General features: G+C 37.1%; 2 protein-coding genes across 2 annotated transcripts; one reads left to right on the top strand and one right to left on the bottom strand.

Annotated features, from left to right (window-relative positions):
- Positions 1 to 624: 624 nt before the first annotated feature.
- On the bottom strand, positions 625 to 4261 carry myl7 (myosin, light chain 7, regulatory). The gene is made up of 7 exons (XM_051904420.1): positions 4132 to 4261; positions 3734 to 3835; positions 1501 to 1576; positions 1283 to 1387; positions 1093 to 1171; positions 959 to 1007; positions 625 to 752 (listed from the first exon to the last, which is right to left on the bottom strand). Exons 1-7 carry the CDS (start codon positions 4132 to 4134, stop codon positions 648 to 650), a joined length of 519 nt encoding a protein of 172 aa, XP_051760380.1. The 5' UTR covers positions 4135 to 4261; the 3' UTR covers positions 625 to 647.
- Positions 4262 to 12966: 8705 nt separating this feature from the next.
- On the top strand, positions 12967 to 19258 carry gck (glucokinase (hexokinase 4)). Its single transcript, XM_051904311.1, has 10 exons — positions 12967 to 13130; positions 13338 to 13500; positions 14411 to 14565; positions 14679 to 14798; positions 15226 to 15321; positions 15504 to 15603; positions 15807 to 15990; positions 17715 to 17870; positions 18134 to 18367; positions 18539 to 19258. The coding sequence occupies exons 1-10, from the start codon at positions 12984 to 12986 to the stop codon at positions 18684 to 18686; spliced, it is 1503 nt and encodes a 500-aa protein (XP_051760271.1). The 5' UTR covers positions 12967 to 12983; the 3' UTR covers positions 18687 to 19258.
- Positions 19259 to 24140: the final 4882 nt, after the last annotated feature.

Here is a 24140-nt window from a genome sequence, read left to right as displayed (position 1 = left end):
TTAACATTTCTGAAAAAGTTTCTTTATCCTAAATATAGTTTATATAGCGCATAATGCATTATTCTGAAACTAAAAGAATTAAACAAAGCATTAGCAACTGAGAAGTTTATTAGAGGTTTACGAAAATGCGTCATTAGTCCAAGAAAAGTTTCAGGTACTAAATGCAGTTCAACTAACTGTCTGCGGGGGGCAGCAATTACAGACAGAATTTACGAGTGACAAAATATTCTACCCTTGTGGTCTTTTCTAATGTTCAGTTGTTCAGCAATAATATATGATAATAATATGTATCTATTCTGCATATTGAGTGTATGTAATTTTATAAAACTGATATAAATGAGCTAGCTTCATGTCATAGGCTATCTTTTTTTAGTTAAATACATACAAGATGCTGTTTTGTGTTATGAATCCATTAGCCTACTATGTTATCTTGCAGTGTACTGCGCATTACAAATTACATGTGAAACAGATTTGAAGTACGCATTGTCTTTATTATATCTAGCACTATCAGAACTATAAATCTTGTTTTAAAGTGCAAAACAAATGTTTTAATAATGAAAGCTGATATACCAGAGGGTTGACACAAACACAATAGCAGACAGAACTGAAATGACAACGTTCAAATGAAATGGAAGCCTCGTCTTTATTCAAGACTCCTCTTTTTCATCACCATGCGTGATAATATAACAAAGTGATTTATAGTCAATATTCCCAGCCACATCTATTGGAGCGACTGCAAAAGCCTGGTCAACCTGAAACAGAATCAAGTAGATTAGAAGAAATTATTTTAAAAGAACATGCTTTTTTATCACAGTGTCTGATAATATAGGCTAAAAGCCTGTTGTTTGTGATAGCAGTATATGGGAAACATTATGGGTATCTATTGATTTTTTAGGCATTTTATGTGGCTAAATATTTGTTTTAGATGCCATTAGTATTTTTAAATGCAAATATTAACCTCTTCTGCTGTGAATTTATCAGCTTGGTTCATTAGCAGCCTCTTAAACCTGAAACACAATGACATCAAATACGTCAATTGCTCTTTTAATAAACAATACGGTAATATTTTTGTGTTTTGTTTTGTACACTTACTCATCCTTATTGACGACTCCTGTAGCATTTGGGTCGAAGAGTTTAAAAGCAGCAAGGATGGTTTCCTCTGGGTCTGTGCCTGTTTGGAGATAAGAATATTACAAAATTATAATAAATCCTCCATTCTTTAAAACTTATATTTTGTTATTCAGCAAGGCCTTGAAAGATCTTGAAAGTTTAGCTGTCATACCATTGAGCTTTTCTCCGAAGAGAGTAAGAAAGACAGTGAAGTTGATGGGCCCTTTTCCCTCTGCTAGCATAGACTCCAGCTCTTCATCACTCACATTCAGCTTCCCTGCGCAAACACAGAACTCAATGTTTATCTTAAAAGATAAACTTATATGATGTTTTATATATCAGATGTATGATAAAAGTGTTCTGAAACTCTACAGCAAATGCATTTTATACCCAGTTGTGCATAAGTTTCCTTCAGGTCAGATTTGTTTATAACTCCATCCCGGTTCTGATCTATGCAGCCAAATGCCTAAAAGAAGCACATGACGTAAGTTACATTTGTACTAGATTATGTATTACATTGAAGCAATCCTCCTGATATCAACTTCTGCTTGTGCCTTATGTAGCTTTTTATCTTATCACGTTTTTTTCACAGTACACACTGTTTCAAAGCAACTTTACAGAAAAATCACGATGTTAATGTTTATAATATCTTAATACCTTCATGCCTTATAGTTACATTTAGAGCTGGGAATAATATAATTACATTTAGCAATGATATAACAATCAAGCAGTTGAGATTTGTTGTAGAATATATAATTTTACATGAGTACATGTAAATTTATGACTAAGTACATGAAAATTTATTGTCGCAAAGATGTTAACTAATTATGCATTATAAGTTGGATATATAAGTATATAGTTTACATTTTGTGACAATATAAACAATCACAGAGCAGAAGTTTGATATATATGTGACCCTGCACAACAAAACCAGTCATAAGTCGCATGGGTATATTTGTAGCAATAGCCAACAATACATTGTATGGGTCAAAATTATTGATTTTTCTTTTATGCCAAAAATCATTAGGATATTAAAGGATTAGTTCACTTTCAAATAAAAATTTCCTGATAATTCATTCACCCCCATGTCATCCAAGATGTCCATGTCCTTCTTTCTTCAGTAGAAAATAAATTAAGGTTTTTGATGAAAACATTCCAGGATTATTCTCCTTATAGTGGACTTCAATTGAGGTTGAAGGTCAAAATTACAGTTTCAGTGCAGCTTCAAAGGGCTTTAAACGATACCAGACGAGGAATAAGGGTCTTATCTAGCGAAACGATCGGTCATTTTCTAAAATAAAAATAAATTAAATTCTATACGTTTTAACCAGAGGCCCTGTCCCAAATGGCACCCTAAACCCTCACGGTCTTCCTCTGAGTCCGCACTTTCACAACGTAATGCCGCTTTGACGGGTAAAGTCCTCTGCGTAGCTCACAGTCTTGCGGGCTCAGCAGAAGTGCGCAACGAGGGCGCATAGCAGCCGCAAAGGGGGCGCTCACAAGCACCCTTCTTTAAGCTTAAATGATGAATGGGACACCCATACACTTAGCAGAATTCTAATAGAGAAGAAGAAGAAGAGAGCTAGTTCAAGACGAGCGTCTATGGCCCTGTCCCAAATGGCACACTTCATTTGCACTTTCGGTCTTGTGGACTTACAATGGCCGCTGTGTGCGCATGTCCGTTAAGTCCACAAGACCGAAAGTGCAAATGAAGTGTGCCATTTGGGACAGGGCCATAGACGCTCGTCTTGAACTAGCTCTCTTCTTCTTCTTCTCTATTAGAATTCTGCTAAGTGTATTACTGCCCTCCACAGGTCAAAGTTTGAACTAATTTTTATATACTTGCACTAGCATATTGTATATGACAATTTAGTTCAAACTTTGACCTGTGGAGGGCAGTAATACACTTAACAGCGTCTACACTGCCAGAATTATAATAGAGAAGAAGAAAAAGAGTGCTAGTTCAAGAGGAGCGTCTATGGTTAAAGCGTATATCATTTTTTATTTTTTTTTTAGAAAATGATCAATCGTTTCGCTAGATAAGACCCTTATTCCTCGTCTGGTATCGTTTAAAGGCTTTTGAAGATGCACTGATTTTGACCTTCAACCGTTTGGGGCCAATTGAAGTCCACTATAAGGAGAATAATCCTGGAATGTTTTCATCAAAAACCTTCATTTCTTTTTGACTGAAGAAAGAAGGACATGGACATCTTGGATGACATGGGGGTGAATAAATTATCAGGAAATTTTTATTTGAAAGTGAACTAATCCTTTAAGTAAAGATCATGTTCCATGAAGATATTTTGTCAATTTCCTACGGTAAATATATCAAAAATGTATTTTTGTGAGTGGATATGCATTGCTAAGGACTTCATTTGGACAACTTTAAAGGCGATTTTCTCAATATTTAGGTATTTTTGCACCCTCAGATTCCAGATTTTCAAATAGTTGTATCTCGGCCAAATATTGTCCTATCCTAACAAAAATTGATCCTTATGACTAGTTTTTTGGTCCAGGGTTACATATTGCTTTACGTGATTTTAGTAAAGTTGGTGTGACTTTGAGAGTTATGAAACCTGTAAGGTTTTGTTCAGTTTGGTTTTCGTATAATATAAAGACTAACCTCTTTAAACTCCTGTATTTGTGATTGCTCAAACATGGAGAAGACATTGGAAGAGCCCCTTTGAGCAGTTTTCCCCCTCTTAGATGCAGCTTTCTTACTAGCCTGTGAGTAAGAAAGACAGAAAAATATAAAAAAAATAACAATAGGAAGCACCCGGTAGGCAGCCTATATCATTTAATCCGAAGCAATAAATATATACACTGCGGCTCATTAAAATTGCTTTTTTGAGACTATTGTCACAGGAAAAAATGTTTAAGAAAATGTTTACACTTTTATTAGGTAAGTTTCCTCATATTAACTAACAATATTACAAGAAGAATTAGTTGTAGTGGTTCTATATGCACTATAAATCATTCCTATTTTAATTTAACCATAAATAAGAAGCTGTGTCCACTCACCATGTTCACTGTCTGCTTTGCTCTGTGTATCTGCTCCTGGGTCAGTGGTGTTGTTCATGGAGTCTTTATGTATGAGGACTCTTATCACTCGTCCCTCTATAAAGGTCTGCAGTGCTTCTGTTAGTCCCCTACATGGGCACCCAAAGCCTCCTAAATACAGGAGCCCTGATAACTGCACAAGTACTTAGATTCCAGCAGGGTGGAAAATGAGATAAAGTGTGTGGACGGGGAGGGGAGAGATTTTAAGGGATGAAAATGATGGACGGATGGATGCAATGAAACTGAGTGAATGTGAATGGAAGGATCAAGGGCCTGAGACAGTGGTAGTATGTGAGTCTGAGTAGCAGCACAAATGTTACATATTCAAACCAAAATAGAGCAGCCCATGACCTGGAGAACTACAAAAGTCTCATATCAACATAGTGTCCTTGAGCAAAGCTCTGGGAAACACAGTCCCTGTGACTGTGAAATGTTGAATTGGATAGTGTGTGAGGAAAACTTTTTATAGATTATTTGACACAGCACTGTGCATGTCATTTTTAAAAACTGTACTATTTTTGTTATACTATCTTTTATAAAGTCCCATGTTAGAATTATAGCTAGCGTTTGGGGGAAAGCTACCATTTCTTAGGGTCCATTCACACAGAACACGTTTTTGCCTTAAAATACACAAGACATATGGCAGTGGAAAAAAAGATTTGTTTTTAAAAGATGAACTTCTTTTAACTGGAGAACTTCATTTTTGGTTCCAATAGCCCATATGGGGTTAATTCAGATAGGGCAGCAATGGAACCCATGGATAAACCCATGTAGGGTCGATACCTTAAGCCCATATCGAGCCCCACCATGAAATGTTGACTGTGGTGTCTTGCACAAGATGCTGTAAAAAACATGAGATGTGACAGTCAAACAAGTCCATCTATCTAACGATTGGATTGAGATCTGGGGAATTTGTAGGCCAAGTCAACACCTCAAACTCGTTGTTGTGCTCCTCAAACCATTCCTGAACCATTTTTGCATTGTGGCAGGGCGCATTATCCTGCTGAAAGAGGCCACAGCCACCAGGGAATATTGTTTCCATTAAAGGGTGTACATGGTCTGCAACAATGCTAAGGTAGGGGGTACGTGTCAAAGTAACATCCACATGGATGGCAGGACCCAAGGTTTCCCAGCAGAACATTGCCCAAAGCATCACACCGCCTCCGCCGGCTTGCCTTCTTCCCATAGTGCATCCTGGTGTCATGTGTTCCCCAGGTAAGCGACGCACACACATCCAGCCATCCATGTGATGTAAAAGAAAACATGATTCAATGATTCATCAGACCAGGCCACCTTCTTTCATTACTCCATGGTCCAGTTCTGATGCTCACATGGCCACTGTTGGCACTTTCGGCGGTGGACAGGGGTCAGCATGGGTACCCTAACTGGTCTGCAGCTATGCAGCCCCATACACAACAAACTGCTGTGTATTCTGACACCTTTCTATCAGAACCAGCATTAACTTCTTGAGCAATTTGAGCTACAGTAGCTCGTCTGTTGGATCAGACCACACGGGCCAGCCTTCGCTCCCCATGTGCATCAATGAGCCTTGGCCGCACCATGACCCTGTCGCCGGTTCACCACTGTTCCTTCCGTGGACCACTTTTGATAGATACTGACCACTGCAGGCTGGGAACACCCCACAAGAGCTGCAGTTTTGGAGATGCTCTGACCCAGTTGTCTAGCCATCACAATTTGGCCCTTGTCAAACTCGCTCAAGTCCTTACGCTTGCCCATTTTTCCTCTAACACATCACCTTGACAAAATTTTCACTTGCTGCCTAATATATCCCACCCACTAACATGTGCTGTGATGAAAAGAAAATCAGTGTTATTCTCTTCACCTGTCAGTGGTCAAAATGTTATGCCTGATTGGTGTGTATATGTATATATATATATATATATATATAGAAAAACAGTGGAAAAATGTGTTGTGTGTGAACAACTCTAAATGTGCATACACATCTACCATTGTTTAGCGAATTTTCATGGGCTAAATTCAGTCATTTCAACAGGAATCCATGTATTTAGGAATTAGGGTGCGATCACATTTACTGTTGTTCTGCAAAATTTTCACAGGCAAAATCCAGCCATTTCAATAGAAATCCACATGATCACGAATTTGGTTTTAGGGCAAAACATTTCCCCACACACAATTGTCAACTGTTTCAAGCTCGTCACGCATTCGCCTCATTGACCAAAATTAAACTGCTTGATTTGAAAGTGACTTCTGTGTGCTCTGTGTTTCATACATGACTACACTATTGACAATGAACCTTTTTTTGCCTGGGAAATTTCACCAAAATTTTGCCAATGTGACCACACCTTAAAATATTACTTAAAGCTGTAGTCCGTAAGTTTTTGCCTCTTTGTCGCCATCTCCGTTTGAAATTTGCAATTGCAGTTATTTGTGGAATTATCATCTTTACGTGGGTTGTGCCTCGATACGGCTCCTCAGCGCGGATGAATCTAATGTTTGCTGTCAATCACTGCACCGGTGTGGATACTGTACTTCAGAATCACAGATTGTAGTTAATTGATTGATTTTAGATAATTTTTAACCAAAAAAAATTACAGACTGCAGATTTACTAAAATATTGCAAAAAAAATGAAGATTTATTAAAAGAGCATTTTACAAAAACACAAGACTTTTATGGAAAATATGGCATAAGTAATAATTCGATACAGTCAGAGTAGAGTCACCGTCATTATAAATTACTGTTTAGATTAAATATTTTAGGGACGATTGAAGCCCAATTATGTACGTTTAATGCCAAATTAATGTACATTTATATTAATGCTACACAACAATACTTAGTAATGTTTGCCTATACGGTGAAATATGGAGCAGGACCAGTTGTCACATGGTACAGGCCTTATATAAGAGAGAGATTCTGTCTTTTACTGTCTGTATTATCTTTAAAAGTTGATTTGATAAGAAGTTTGATAAGAAGTTGTTGTAGTGAACTATGAATCCTTTTGTTCTTGGCTATAAAAGGAGCTCACATGCTTGGCCCACTATTCAACATTAAATATCAGACTCCATATCTTTTGTTTTTATTATCTTTGGCCGATATAGTATTGCACCAATTGCATTTTCTCTTTAATTCCATATTACAATATAAAATATCCTACTGTCTATGATGGTTAGTGTTAAGCGAACACTAGATAGACTCTCACTCATTTTCACCAAACAACACTCATACTCCTCCAATGTTTTCCTAAGTAATTTTGCCTCATTTAACAATTTCCCTTGGGCACTTAACCCAGGGCAAGCAAAGTATTTTCCATATCAGTAGTGTGTGGTCTTCACAGATATCCAAGGTGACGAGTTTGCCACGGCAACAAGAAGGGCCTGCGGTCTGAATTGGCGTAGAAGGAGACAGGTGTGGGTATTTTTCTACAAAACAGGAGGAAACAGTCCTTTTGTTGCCTTAGTTACAGGGAGTCGGGAGGGGGAAAGTTATGAATGAAACCCCTTTTCCTCAATAGAGTGTTTCAAAGGATCGCAATACTCAGATTATTTAAGTTAAAAGGCATAATGCAGTCATGATACTGTAAGTCAACTCTTTTGTTTTGTTTTTATCATTGGGTCAGTGGTGCAAGGTAAGCTGGTTGAGCATCATTTTCATGGTACACCTCTAACGCCAGACAAGGAATTAGTAAACTGGAATGAAAATACTGAACAACGCATCCAGGCTACAAAAATATTTGGATTTTGGTGTTGGGACACTCAGATGATTAAAAATGGACCACACAAAGGACCATCCAGTGTGACTGACTATTGGAATATCCACAGTTGACCATGAAGAATGTTGGATAAGCTGATCGACAGTTTACATATATTTTTTTTTTTTCCATTTTTGAGCCATTTGCATTGAGCTGGGAAAAACCCGAGGAAAACCTGCACCATACACACATTTCTCTTTGAAATGATGCACCCATGAGGAAGACACACCATGGACCTTCATACCATGGACAAGGTAAAGTATATTCTTAAAATGCATTTTTAAAAATGTTTTATTCTCTCTATCTTTTTTTTTTTTTTGTCTAATTGGACTTATCATTGATATAGTTATTATGCTTTACTCAAAATACCCTTAACCAAAAAATAAATCATACAAGTAGGTGTATATAGTATACCATTTTTATATCTATATATACAGATTCAGTGAATTTTCACCATCATTAGGTGGATATTTATTTATATACAAAGTAGTGTCAAGATTACTTTCTTAAATCAGATTAAAATCAGATTAAATTTTCAATTTTTATCTACACTTACTGTAATTGCACCTGGTTTCTGTCCAGACATTGCCTGGAATGCAACGTTTATCAACATATGCTGCAATGTCCAGCTTGCCTTTCATCCTCCCCCTCACGCCACAGTAGATTTCTTGGCTGCGAGATTGCTCATATGACTGTCAATGTCTCATGACCTGGGACGAACTCCATGTGTGATTTGTGTCATCTGGCTTCATCTTCAGTACAGAGATGGCACAATTGCACAATTATGTGTTTAAGTCCATCCCTGTAAAACTTTTCAGTCAGATTTACTAAATGAAAGGAGTTCATTTTATTCAGATATTAGTTAAAGTTCATTGCACTTAATAGAAAATAATTATGTGAACTCAATAACTGATTATATCATGCAGAACTCAAACGGAATGAGTTACAGCAGATTTCTTTTTCCCAGCATTCTTTGCTTCTGACTGTTAAAGGAGAGTAAGGGGTTGTTTACACAACACCGTTTTCAACTAAAAACGTTTTATGTGTTTTGGCCATTCATTTACACAATGGCTTTTTGGGGGCGTGAAAATGCAAACTTTTGCAAATGGGTTTCAAAGTGCAACTTTTTGAAAATGATACCATTATTGTCTCCATGTAAACTACAAAAATGCAAATTTGTGAAACCGGTGATGTCATGCACGTGTGTATTACATGTTCAGTTTATAGGCGTGTAGTGTTTCATTACAAAGTACCATCGCCAACTACTGGCCTGGCATAAATAATATAGCATTTTTAGTCATTTTCGCAGATCCGTGTGAACGAGGATCATTTTGCCAGCGTTGTAGTCTATACGCAAAAAATGAAAAATCTTTTCTGTTTTTAGTACCTTGTTGTGTAAACCAGACTATCCTCCAAAAAAACCCCCGACCCTATAGGTCATTTTTCAAGCACCTTATTACAACCTATATTTACGTTTTAAAGTCATGTGCCCTCTAGCTGGCGTAAAAATAATGACAGTGTCGTGTTACATCTGTCGTCATGAAATGACGTATGACTGTCGTTACCAATTAAAATTCGTGTTCATTTAAATGCAATGTGTGGACTTTTTTTTTTTACACCATTTGTCCTATTTCCATTTAGCAAAGCTCTTTTTTTTTTATTAACGACTACACCTACCCTTAGTGATTTATAGTGCATATACACTTTTTGAGCACATGCGCTCCCTGGGATCGAACCCACGATCACATGATTGCATATTGTTATATATTGCAATGCTCTGCCAATTGAGCTACGCAAAACCCGAAATATGACGCAGATAAAAGAGAACAATGCATTAAGATGAAAGTGTCCTGTTGTCGATAGGGGCACAACTTTAGCAAACGCTTCTATGGGTCGTATTTCATGAATTAAAATGAAAGTGTCCTGTTGTCGATAGGGGCACAACTTTAGTAAACACTCCTCTGGGTCGTATTTCAGGGAAGTGACAAACGACCTATATAGGCGTATTGGTTGGAGAACATGTTGGTGTAAACGTACCTTGAATGTTAAAATTAAGTGTTATTTTATGTGTTTTTGTTTAAGATTAATATAGGGGGTAATCTGTTAGTGTTTAATGTTCTGTTACGTTGGAAATTAAAAGGGTTTCTTCTGGTATGTCTGTTTTTCAGGGGTTGAGTAGAGTAAGTGGTTAGTTTGAGAACTGGCTAAGTAACATTAATACTACATGTTGCTTTGTTTAAAAAGCAATGGCTATGTGCACTTCAGCACAGGTGATAGTCTCTTTGCTAACTATTTTAGTACATGCATGTGTGCTTGTGCTATTGCTAATTAGCAGTTAACTGTAAAAGATTGGAGTTTATTTAAAGATTCTGGTTTTAATGGTTTAACGCAATTAAGGGGTACATTTACACAACAGCAATGAACTAAAAACTGAAAGGTTTTTCCTTCGTGTTTTTCACATACAGACAACAACATTGTCAAAACAATCCCTGTTTACACAACTAAAAAAATGAAAAAAAAAAGAGACTAAAAATGCTGTATTCTGCATGCCAGGCCAGTAGTTGGCGATATCGCTGTAATGAAACACTACGTGCCTATAGACTGAACATGTAATACGCATGTGCATGACAATTTTTCACAAATTTGCGAGTTTGTAGTTTACATGGAGATGATAATAGTACCGTTTTCAAAAACTTGCACTTTGAAAAATGTTCTCAAAAGTTTACGTCTTCACGCCCCCAAAATGTCGTTGTTGTGTAAATGCACGACCAAGACCCATAAAAAGTTTTCAGATTTTGGTTGAAAACAGTGTTGTGTAAACAGCTCTTTAGTTTCAGCTCCACAAAGTGGAATTGTAGTTTAATTTAATATTATGAGGACTCAAATAGTATAAGTTCACAGTACTCATAAATATTAGCATTTAAACTTAAATGGTTAAGGCAATCTGTTTCCTCAAATGAGTTACCTTAACTCACTGGGTTTTATTCAATGCATTATTATGTCATAAAATGGAATGCCAACGAAACATAAACCATAAACCATAAACCATACAAAAACTGATTAATGATTAACTCTAACTACAGTTATCATGTTCTCTCATAAAATGATTAAAATTTAACATACATTTTTTTCTGGAATAAGCCTATACAACATACAGAAGCCACAGCTGTAAAAATATTATTATGCTGATAGCTGTCTGTCTTGACTACTTTAGACTCAGGACAGGTTTGCTTATAGTAATGCAGTCTAAACTTGCAATGTACATTTCACAACACAAATCCTGCTCCTATGGTGATGATTCAATTATTTGCCTTGCAATCAGTTGTGCAACTGTAGTGTTATATTATGTTGTGATTCAAATGCATACGATTATTATGATAAAGATTATTGTGTGGAGTATTTCTACGGTATTCTAAAATATGATTCAAAGTCCTTTAGCTAAACTATTTAAAGCATTTGAACCCAAGAATAGATGATAAATGTGTCCAAAAATAAAGTTATGTTTGCGCTGATAAGTACCTTTCGCAATGTTAGAGTATTGTGACCCGTAACTTGGCGTGGGAGTTCAGGGGGTGTTTGACCACCTTTCTGACCCTAGAGTACACATGTCTTTTTAAGGTCTTGACACACATAATTGTTTAAATATGTATAGCACATTTTTTATATATTATACAATTTTTGTTTGTGTGTGTGTGTGTGTATATATGTATACAAATCTAAATTTTACATTATATAAAAATGTGCACACATACATCCATACATTCACAGATACATTCATACATCATATATTGAAAACGGCCCTAAGGAAATTAGTTACATGAGTTTTTGTTACTTTATGTAACTAACCCAAATATGACTGTTATCTAACATACACTTCATATACTTGTCACGCTGGAAAGAAAAGGGAAAAAGGGCTTTCCATAAAACTGTGGTAACAAAGTTGAAACATGGAAGTATGCACATAGTTCTTTATAATAAGAAATGTGGGCTATTTATTGTACACAATCAACACCTTCATGTTATCAGCATTCAGCACAAGACTCACCAGGGCTGCAGAGACCAATTTTCTAAACTGTAATTCTATAAAACAAACTTATGCTTGATATTGAAGCCTCTGCACTAAAATTATATTTTTCTCTTGGCTTTTTTGAACTTCCATCGAGTTCAAAATAAACTTAGCATTGATGAAATGTCAAAATGTTTTTATTATTATTATTTTTTGAATGTTATATTTTAAATGTTTTAGGCTTTCAGGGTAATTTAGGTTCTTTTAGGTCTCTATTTTTAACAGACTTGAACATATTGTATTTATCTTTTTTTTTTTTTTTTTTTGCCCTGTCTGACCACTTAGGTAACTCAGAGTGCAATAAACTTTTAGATTTTGGACTTTCGCTCACATCACATTCCTGCAGAACTATTTCAGGAAAAATGTTTGCCCTTTGCAAACTAAGCCATCTATATTTAGCAAGGGTTTAAGTTCAGTAGCTATTTTTAAATTTAACCTAAATGCCATAAAATATCCCATCAAATTCCTGAAAGTACACTACATACGATAAATCAGAATAATATAATATAATTATACAATATATAAGGCAAAATATTAGTAGCAAGCACAAACATCTGTTATAGCACACATACAAAGAAGAAACCCACATGCCTGCTTTGCATTCCAGTATATCATTTCCTTTGATTGTCTCTCATACCCCCGAAAAAATAAATAAATAAATAAATAAATAATAATAAAGAAAATTATAATAAAATAAATAAATACATTTATAAAAATATTAATATAATATTTTCATTTTTATGTCATATTATTTAAACTGGAGACATCACATTAATTGTGTCAATCACAATTTGAATTTCTCAGCGAGGCAAAGGTCAGGTCATGTTCTCTGTGAAGCGCGTGATCACACTGAATGGCCTTGACAGCTGGTTACCAAGGTGATGGGTGAGATTAAATGTGTATATGTGTGTGTTTGATCAGGAGTGTGTGTGTGTGTGTGTGTACACAGAGGGCAATGATCTCTTTGACCACACCTCTCCACCTCCTTCACTGGAGCATAAAAACAGCTGAGCATCTCCATGCACTTCACACACATTCAAACTTTAGCAAATCAACGCTCATCTAACACTTGTTTGGAAAGACTTGCAAAGATGCCGTGTCTTACTTCAGCTCGTAGGCAGAGGATACCGAGTGACTTTGAGTCAGTACTGGAGAGAATACTCATGGTAAGAGACAAAGTAATTAAACTAGTTATATCTACTTGTAGACTGACTTTAAGGGTGCACATATAATGGGAATGAATCATTATATATGCTTTTTGACTAATCTGTGATTTTAAAACATTTGAGATCATCTTAATCAAATGTTAATTTCAAATTATGATTGTTTAAAACTATTCACTTATTTGAATCTCTCTCTGACATATTTTACAGGTGGACCAAATTCTGTCTGAATTTCTGCTGAGTAAAGAAGAGCTAGAGGAAGTGATGAGGAGAATGCGGAGAGAGATGGAGAGGGGACTGCGTGTGGAGACACATGATGAAGCCTGTGTCAAAATGCTGCCCACTTATGTGCGCTCCACTCCTGAAGGATCTGGTAAGAGTTCTCATACTGGGAAAATACTAAATAGTTCAATAAAAAAAAAAACAGTGGTGTGGTTGAGTGGTATAACTTATATGCTGCATTTTATAATATTGTAGTCAACATTTGAAGTTCATCAAAGTTGTCCTAAGAAGAAGGTTTTAGGACAACTTTGATGAAAGGTTTTGATCCACTTCAAATATTGACTACTGTATTTAAAAAAATATATTTTATCAAAAAGTTTTGTTTAGGATTTTTGATATTTTATGTGATTTTTTTTATGTTGCATCAGACATCTGATGCTGTTATCCATAGTCATCTGTAAGGGACAGTTTGTCATCTATTAATTCTGTCATCATTTCCAAATCTTTATGGCTTTCTTTCTTCTGTGAATAAACATTGGACCCCATTATAAACATTGGACCCCATTGCCACTTTGACAAAAGCAGACATTTTTCAAAACATCTTCTTTTGGTTATGCAGATATTTAGGTTTGGACGTGAAGGATGAGTAAATGAATTTTTTTTTTTTTTTTTTAAGGGATAGTTCACCCAAAAATGAAAATTATGTCATCATTTACTCATCCTCAAGTTATTCCAAACCTGTATGATTTTTTTTTTATTATGGGTAACCAAACAGTTAATGGGCCCCATTGACTTCCATAGTAAGGAATAAACATACCATCAACTTATAGGTTTGGGCCCCATAAGGATGAACAAATGATGACAGAATTTTCATTTTTGGGTGAACTATCCCTGTAAGTGTAAATAAAGTAAATAAATTGTAATTTGCTATGTGTTTAATTATTTCAGGTTAGTTTATGTAATAACAGAATGGGTACATTGACAAAAAGTCTAAATACGTTGTCTTTTCCTGGAACCTGACTCACATTGTTGCTGATGTTGATTCATGTGACTCATCTCAGAGGTGGGTGATTTCCTGGCACTGGATCTTGGAGGGACGAACTTTCGAGTGATGCTGGTGAAAGTGGGTGAGGATGAAGAGCGAGGCTGGAAGGTGGAGACAAAGCATCACATGTACTCCATCCCTGAAGACGCAATGACCGGCACAGCTGAAATGGTGAGATATTAAAAAGGTCAAACACTCTGTAGCCTATATGCAATATATACATACACATATTCTGACATTTTAGTTTCCTCCATCTCATTGTACCCCCTTTTCTCTCCATATAGTTGTTTGACTACATTGCCGGGTGCATATCTGACTTCCTGGACAAACATAATCTGAAACATAAGAAGCTTCCACTGGGATTCACCTTCTCTTTTCCAGTCCGTCATGAGGATTTGGATAAGGTTAGTGTCTGCATTCAAGTAAACATGAGCCACTTAAAGTCAGCATGAAATGGAAGTTGCGATAGTCTTTTCTTAACTATTGCGACATATACCTGAGTGAAACGACTTCTCAAACAAGAACAAATGTAGGGCGGGGCTTGATTTTGTCCATTGGGAATTGATTGGATGGTTGTGGTTTGCTATTGCTATGATGTCATGTGAGTGACAGGTTGCCCCGCCCTCAAGCTGATGAACATGTCATCAGAGAAGAGAAGAGATAGACGAGGGAGGGGAAGTTATTTTAATTAAAACACACATGAATTATATTCACGAATCGTCCATTTTGATTTCATGGTGACTTTAAGGTTTAATGCTCACATTGATGCTGTAGCAGATGTGCTTTTTTCAGTGTTGTCTAACAGATTATTTTATGTTTAAATTGTGATAGGGCATTCTGCTTAACTGGACTAAAGGCTTCAAGGCGTCTGGCGCTGAAGGCAATAACGTTGTGGGTCTTCTGAGAGATGCCATTAAAAGGAGAGGGGTTAGTATGCATGATTTACCTTTCATACTAAAAATTTCCAGCACAAATTCTGCTCTGGGATCTTGTCTAACTGGTAATGGAAAGCTGCTCTCAAACTAAAAGTACATTAGACATCTTAAAAGCTTATAATAAAAGGTTTAAACGGCTGTCCTATAAAAGCAATTGATTAATTCTTTTTTCAGGACTTTGAAATGGATGTGGTTGCCATGGTGAATGACACAGTAGCCACCATGATTTCATGCTACTATGAAGACCGCAGCTGTGAAGTTGGCATGATAGTAGGTAAGAGAGTGACCACACACACTTAGACCCATGTAAATATAATTAGAGCTCAGAAATAAACTTTATAACAGGAAGATGGGATATTTTAACAACCATTTAGGAAAAAAACAGCATGGCTATAAAGCATTATGCCTGAGGCTTTTAGTTTAATGTTTTTGTTGTCTCTGTCTCTATTTCTCTTTAATTTTTTCATCGTTTCTCAGGTACAGGCTGTAATGCGTGTTATATGGAGGAGATGCGTAAGGTGGAGCTGGTTGAAGGAGAGGAGGGGAGGATGTGTGTGAACACGGAGTGGGGAGCGTTTGGGGACAACGGTGAACTGGAGGACTTCCGCCTGGAATACGATCGTGTTGTTGATGAGACGTCACTGAACCCTGGACATCAGCTGTGAGTGATGCTAAACAATTCTGGTCAAATTCATATTTAAATCTGGAAATTAACAACAACAACAACAACAAAATAATAATGATAATAATAATAATAATAAATAAAGGAGTGCTGAGGTCAAAGGAATAAGAAATTTTTTTTTTTAAATATTTCTGTACAATTTATTGCTTCCATTGAAGCACAAGTTGCTCTTAGAACATGCTATATAATATGTCATAATTTTTACTAAATTATAAAAATATAAAAAAAATAGAATCCACTGAGAGCACTTTGATAATCTGACATTCAAATGCATATTTAAATCGGGAAATAAACAAAGTTAATTTTTTTTTTTTTACAGTTAAAAACAAAGTAGGTTAAAAAAAAAATTAAAAACAAAGGTTATAAGATAAAACAAATAAAAAAATATTTCTTATATATATCTGCACTATTTATTGCTTCGATTGAAGTACAAGAAGCTCTATAGAACATGAGATAAAAATATATATATTTTTTACAATATTATAAAAATGTAAAATAGAAGCCACTGAGAGCACTTTGATAATTATTCATATTTAAATCTGGAAATAAACAATGTTAATTAGAAATAAATTATATATATATATATATATAATATATATATATATATTCAAATTCAAATTTCTTAAATATTTCTGTACTATTTATTGCTTCCATTGAAGCACACATTGCTCTTTACAACATGATATAATGATATAATATGTTATAGAAAATTATAAAAATGTAGTAACCACTGAGACCACTTTGATATTCTGGGATTCAAATTCATATTTAAAACATGAAATAAACAAAGTTTTACCATTTAAAAAATTAAAAACAAAGATAGGTGATGAGGTAAATTGAATAAGAAATATTTTTAAAATATTTTTGCACAATTTATTGCTTCCATTGAAGCACAAGATGCTCTTTAGAACATGATATAATGACATAATAGAAGCATTTTTAGTGATCTCAGAATTTTGGATCAGCTCTATATCTTCAGTAAACTAAAATGTCAACAACTAACAATTAAGTTTCATTTAAACATACTTTAAACGGTTTGATATTTTAGGATTTGTGATGCAATCTAAAACAATCGCACGAACATGTTATTTGAGCTCATCTATGAAAGAAATATTTATTGCATGATATTTGACAAGACATCTATGTTATGATTTCACATATATATCAAACAACTCTGTTATATTCAAAGATACATGCTCAGTTTCCTCAGATATCATTTTGTAACTATAGATTAGACACACATTTTGAGCAGCAGTTTGATCAGTGGCTGAATCTGAAATGTTCTTACATGCTTCCAAGTTCAAGAGGAGGTTAGTTAGATCAGCAGCCTGGAGCTCTTATGTGGTCTCCAGGTGACAAGGGTTGTTTTTCTGTACATGTGGAGATACTGACGGTAGCCACGTCAGTGCTGGAATACACACGGCTGGATTAATGGCCAGGAAAGGAGGTCATTAGTGAAGCTGCCTGCTTAATGGGTATTTACAGTGTATGCTAGAAGATACAGAAGAGCTCAATGGGCCGCTCCTATGTCCATGTCACTTTAGGCCATTTATATTTCATAATTATCCTCAGGCTTCTACTATCATTTAATTTTTTCTTTTTGCTGCGGAAATTGAGCCACTTGAAAGCGATGACGGTTGTCATTGTTTTAGTCGAGAAAGACTTTGATCTAATATGTACATATTTTTCTCTCACGACTCTAGGTATGAGAAACTGATTGGTGGGAAGTATATGGGGGAGCTTGTGCGTCTTGTGCTGCTAAAACTAGTGAATGAAGATCTGCTGTTTAACGGCGAAGCCTCAGACCTGCTGAAAACACGTGGAGCGTTTGAAACTCGCTTTGTCTCCCAGATTGAGAGGTAGGACTAAATTGCTGATTATAAAAGAGTGATTTTAATATTTAAGCATTCCTAAATCAAGAAACATTTAGCTGAGAAACAAAATGATATTAAGTTCACACTTAAGTATACTCAACTGTAAAAGATACTTCTCTTTCACATGGGGAAATGCGAAAGACAATGAAAAGATCATATTAAGTATGTGTGCAAGGATAAGAGAATCAGAATTTATATAAAAACTTATGTTTGTACCTTAATACAAATGCTTTTTTTCTTCATTTCAGTGACACAGGGGACAGAAAGCAGATCTATAACATCTTAAGTTCACTGGGAATCTTGCCGTCCGAGCTGGACTGTGACATTGTGCGTCTGGCATGTGAGAGTGTGTCTACGCGAGCCGCTCACATGTGCGGGGCTGGACTCGCTGGCGTCATCAACCAAATGAGGGAGCGCCGTTGCCAAGAGGAACTGAAGATCACTGTGGGAGTCGATGGCTCTGTCTACAAACTACACCCTCGGTGAGTATACAAGAGGAGAGAGAGGCAAGGCAAACAAAGAGAAATGAGGGGGGAAATTAAGAGGAAACTGAAGATGGTGTTTGATAGATGAGCAAGGGATATAACACAATGTGATATAAACACAATTAAAATGTGTGTTTCCTGCTTTGACCTTCAAATTCTCTCATTCAGTTTCAAGGAGAGGTTCCATAAGCTTGTGCGGGAAATGACTCCTCACTGCGAAATTACCTTCATCCAATCAGAAGAAGGGAGCGGTCGGGGCGCGGCTCTCATTTCTGCTGTGGCGTGCAAGATGGCCGCCTGCATGCTGACACCATGATAAACCACATGATTCATCTTTGTGAGCTGGAACTTTAGAATCACCACTGACCCGCAAAGTTAGAGCGGTCTTGAAAAGCCTTCCTTATGGTGAAAGTGCTTTTCTCCTTTTGAACATTGCATTGCGTATGTGAAGTGGGCGGTTACAGGGTTGTTTGGCAACATCTATTAACCACATGCATACAGGCCATTGAAATATTTAACATAGGCTATGTGTCATTTTAAGCCAGATATTTCCAGTTAAATGTGCTTTTAGACACAACATATATCATTTATTATTGCTATTGTCCTGAGCACATTCAAGTAATGTTACATATACTTGCACCTTCATGGCTGTTTGGAGGTTAGAAGAGAAGTGGTGGGAACTAGATGTGATTGTATATAAATGAACTGTTCAGGTTCAGCAAGGTAATTGTGCACTGTTTATTTCTTGTTTTATTTATTAACTTTTAAATTATGTTTATATTCAGTTGTAATCAGAACTGTTAAATTATTTAATGAAGGACTTGAATATACTTTGTACATGTGAAAATGATTAATTATTGTAAATAAAGTTGTTGTACTATTGACTGATACGCTTGAATTGTTGTTTTTTAAAGGGTCTGTGATCCCACTGAAGCTTACATGAACATTACATGCAAAGACAAATAGTTAAAAAATAAATTAAAAATATTTATCTCAATGGATAAAATTATACAGCCCGGTTCCAGCCCTTTATAGGGTACAACAAGGCTAAAGCCTTGTTAACTATTTATCAATAGTTAATTAAATTACACTAATCATAATATCTGCTGGCTGATTATGTTTGATAAAACTGCTGTCTGTCACAAATTGCTGTAGCTGTAAAGATTCGCACGACGAAGGAGATAATCTAACAACTGTCTTTGATAAGACTCTTTAGAAATAACAGAAGAACACAGGGTTTAAATACACAGACTGTATAATTAACAGGAACAGAAACAGGTGTTTACTCATTTAGAACCATGGAACTAATAAGCAAAGGGAACAATGAACACAGGCAAACCAGAACATGAAACAGTGAAAACTAAACCAAAACAGAACATGCACGTTACATTAGTCCCCCCTCCCGGAAGGTGCATCCCCGAGCTGTATCAAAGTCCAACCAAGGAGGGAGGGAGGGGGCTCTGTTTGAGGACGAGGGGCTGATGAAGGGTGACAAACAGGATGAGATGAAGGTGGGAGAAACCAAGGCGGTGATGACAGTGGGAGGAGCCAGAAGCAGGAAGTGCCAGGCGGGGACCCAGACCACAGCTAGTACCAAGGCCCACGGAGGAGTTGACGGAGGGAGGAGCCATGGTGGAAACTTGCAGGTTTGACAGGTTTAACCAGGGGGACGACAGATGGAGATGGAGCTGATGGAGGTGGAGACCCAGGCGGAGTCGAAGAGCCGTTGGGACCAAGCATCACCGATGGCTCTGGAGACCTAGGTGGAGCCGCAGCGACGAGCATCCAAGGTGGAGCCAGGGTGCCAGTGGACTGAGGCACCATACGGACTTTATCAAAGAATTTGCTGATTTTCTATCGGAGTTAGTACTAGCTGCAGATAAAGTCCTTGTTGTTGGTGATTTTAATATCCATGTAGATAATGAAAAAGACGCATTGGGATTGGCATTTACAGACATTCTAAACTCTATTGGAGTTAGACAACACGTGTCAGGACCCACTCATCGTCGTAATCATACTTTAGATCTAATATTGTCACATGGAATCGATATTGATGCCGTTGAAATTCTGCAGCAGAGTGATGACATCTCAGATCATTATCTAGTCTATACTACATTTAGTCACAAATATGGTAGAACCATCACTTCTACCACTAAAGATTGCTTTATAAATAATCTTCCTGATCAGTTTCATCGCCTTAGCATACCAGACAGCTTAGAAGACCTTGATGTTGCAACAGAAAATATTGACTCTGTCTTTTCCAGCACATTAGACTCAGTTGCTCCTTTGTGCTTAAAAAAGATTAAGGAAATTAATCCAACTCCGTGGTACAACGAGCACACTCGGGCCCTTAAGGGAGCAGCAAAAATTCAATTCATTCGCTGCTTTAGGAGAGGAAGAATTGTCTAAACTTGTTAAATCACCAAAATCAACAACATGTATGTTAGACCCTATACCGACTAAGCTATTGAAAGAGATGCTTCCAGAGCTCATAGATCCTCTTCTAAATATCGTTAATTCATCTTTATCACTAGGATACGTACCAAAAACTTTTAAGCTGGCTATTATTAAACCTCTTATTAAAAAACCACAACTTGATCCTAGAGAATTAGTCAATTACAGGCCGATCTCAAATCTTCCTTTTCTGTCAAAAATACTAGAAAAGGCAGTATCATCACAACTATGTTCCTTTTTTAGAAAGAAATGGTATCTGTAAGGATTTCCATTCAGGATTTAGACTGTACCATAGTACTGAGACTGCTCTCATTAGAGTTACTAATGATTTGCTCTTATCATCAGATCGTGGTTGTATCTCTCTATTAGTGTTACTGGATCTTAGTGCTGCATTTGACACTATCGATCACAACATTCTTTTAAATAGACTCGAAAATTATGTTGCCATTAGTGGAATTGCATTGTCATGGTTCAAATCATACTTATCTGACCGTTATCAGTTTGTAGTAGTAAACGAAGAGATGTCATATCGATCACAAGTTCAATATGGAGTACCGCAAGGCTCAGTACTAGGACCGCTGCTTTTCACTCTGTACATGCTACCCTTGGGAGATATCATTAGGAAACATGGCATTAGTTTTCACTGTTACGCTGATGATACGCCCTGATGAAACTTACCAATTCACAAAATTAACGGAATGCATAGCTGATATAAAAAATTGGATGACCAGTAATTTCCTACTACTAAATTCAGAAAAAAACAGAGATTCTATTTTTTGGACCAAAATCTTCTTCACGTACACGTAATAACCTAGAATACTGTCTAACATTTGATGGCTGCTCTGTTAAGTCTTCATCGTCAGTTAGGAACCTGGGTGTGCTCTTTGATACCAATCTTTCATTTGAAAGCCATGTTTCTAGCATCAGTAAAACCGCATTCTTCCATCTTAAAAATATATCTAAACTACGACATATGCTCTCAATGACAAATGCAGAACAGTTAGTTCATGCGTTCATGACCTCAAGGCTAGATTACTGTAACGCTCTACTGGGTGGTTGTACAGCTCGCTTGATAAATAAACTACAGCTCGTACAAAATGCAGCAGCTAGAGTTCTTACTAGAACTAGGAAGTATGACCATATTAGCCCAGTTCTGTCAACACTGCATTGGCTTCCTGTTAAACATCGTATAGATTTTAAAATCTTGCTAATTACTTACAAAGCACTAAATGGTTTAGCTCCCCAGTGCCTGAGCGAGCTCTTAATGCATTATAGTCCTTCACGTCACGCATTATAGTACTTCACGAATTCAGGCCAGTTGATAATACCTAGAATATCAAAATCAATCGCAGGCGGTAGATCCTTCTCCTATTTTTTCACTTAACTCTGGAACAATCTTTGATCTGCCTGCATTGACACCATTGTATGCGAACTGAACTGAGCTGGATGATGACATCACTGTTTACTCCAGTGCTGATAAAGATAAATTAACTAAATTAATAACTATTGATTCTTACATGGAATGAATCAATACTGAATTTACTTAAGATGGATAATGACACCATTTTCTTTAAGAGCTGCTGTGCAGCCAAAATTATATACGAGTTATCACTGTAAGGCTGCTTTGACACAATCTGCATTGTAAAAAGCGCTATATAAATAAAGGTGACTTGACTTGACTGAGGTGAAGCCGGTGTGACTGAGGACCAAGCGGAGTCGAAGGGAAGGCCGTACCCGATGGAGCTGTAGGGACAAAGTGTAGCTGAAGGCCTGTAAGTCCGTGGCACAGGCAGAGCAACATCTCACCAAGATGGAGCCGGAGGGACGAGTGAGTCTGGTGGAGCCATTAGGATGATGGTCCCAGTGTAGCCAAGGGAGGGAGGAGCCAAGGCGCAGCCGACTTCACGAGCCGAGGTGGAGTGATGGGCTTGTGGCTGGAGGCGGAGCCAGGGGATCCTCTTGACTAGGCTGAGCTGGTGACTGGAAGATCTGGGGTGCATCCACGCAGCATAGTGGAGTAGACAAAGGAGGAGCTGAGGAGCTGAAGGGAACCAGCAGAGGCGGGGCAGATGGACTGGCTGGATTTGGAAGAGAAGGTGGGAGAGGGAGGATGGAGACTTGGAGCTGGGTGGGACCAGCAGAGACACAGGAGACTTGGGTGGAACCAGTGGGGATGGGAGATTCAGGTAAATATCCTCTTCCAATTCATAATAAACTTCTGCAGAGGCCTGCTGCAGCTCACACTCAGTGGCAGTAGTGTAGGCTGGGCTCGGGATCTCCGTCTGCGTTAGGCTCAGGCGTTCGCTCTGTGCAGAGTGGGGGAGGTGGCTGGCTGGGCTTTGGGTCTGGAGTGGGGCTGCTGATGGCCTCCTCGAGGACCATTCACTGGTAGGCATGCCTTGGCCGTAAAAAAACACAGAGCAAGCGGTCCAGATATTGGGTTAGGCACACTAGATCTAAAAATTCCTTAGTGTGGTCCTCCAGTGAACGGTCCTTCTGCTCGAGGCAGAGCAGCTGAGCGACCGGCAAGTCTATATTTTAAATACTTTACTCGTATTGAGGGTTCCGTGTTATGTCACAAATCACTGTGGCTATAATAATGCGCACGACGAAGGAGATAATCAAACAACAGTCTTTAATAACATTCTTTAGAAATAACATAAAACACAGGAGAATAATCAAACACAACCACAATAAACACTGACGACATAGAACCATGAACAGAGAGAACTTAGAGTTTAAATACACAGACCTTAACAGGAGAAGAAACAAGTGTTTACTAATTTAGAACCATAGAAACTAATTAGCAAAGGGAACAATGAACACAGGCGAACCAGAACAGGAAACAGTTCAAACTAAACTAAACTAAACTAAAACAAAATAAACACGTTACACTGTCAAAAAAGCAGCATAAAATCTTATTATATACATATGTTTATGATAAAAGCAAAAAAGTCTTGCATCCTGACATTATGACTTTATGGCAAGTGGATGACATGAGAAGTGATGTGTTACTGCCACCTGGTGCTTCTTACGTGTAATATTTGTTTTCATACAAGAAATAAGCATTTGCTTAAAAAAATCAGGTTTGACAAAAATCTTGTCTTACACAATTGTGTTTTTCTTTTTATAATATTTAAATATGTACAAGATGGTAGGCTTGGTTTTGTGGTCACAGCAGGCAACTGCTCATAGAGGATGTGGCTATGACCTACCAAAAGTTAAAGCAAGCTATGAGACAAAGGCAGTATTGGTGGTATTGCTTCACATCTTGTGAATGTATTGTAATTACTTAAAATGTTTTGGAACAAGTGAA

This window comes from Ctenopharyngodon idella, chromosome 8 (genome assembly GCF_019924925.1).
Source record: "Ctenopharyngodon idella isolate HZGC_01 chromosome 8, HZGC01, whole genome shotgun sequence".
NCBI classification, from domain to species: domain Eukaryota; kingdom Metazoa; phylum Chordata; class Actinopteri; order Cypriniformes; family Xenocyprididae; genus Ctenopharyngodon; species Ctenopharyngodon idella.
Note: the sequence above shows the minus strand (reverse complement) of the source record. Positions and strands in the feature narration are given on the sequence as shown.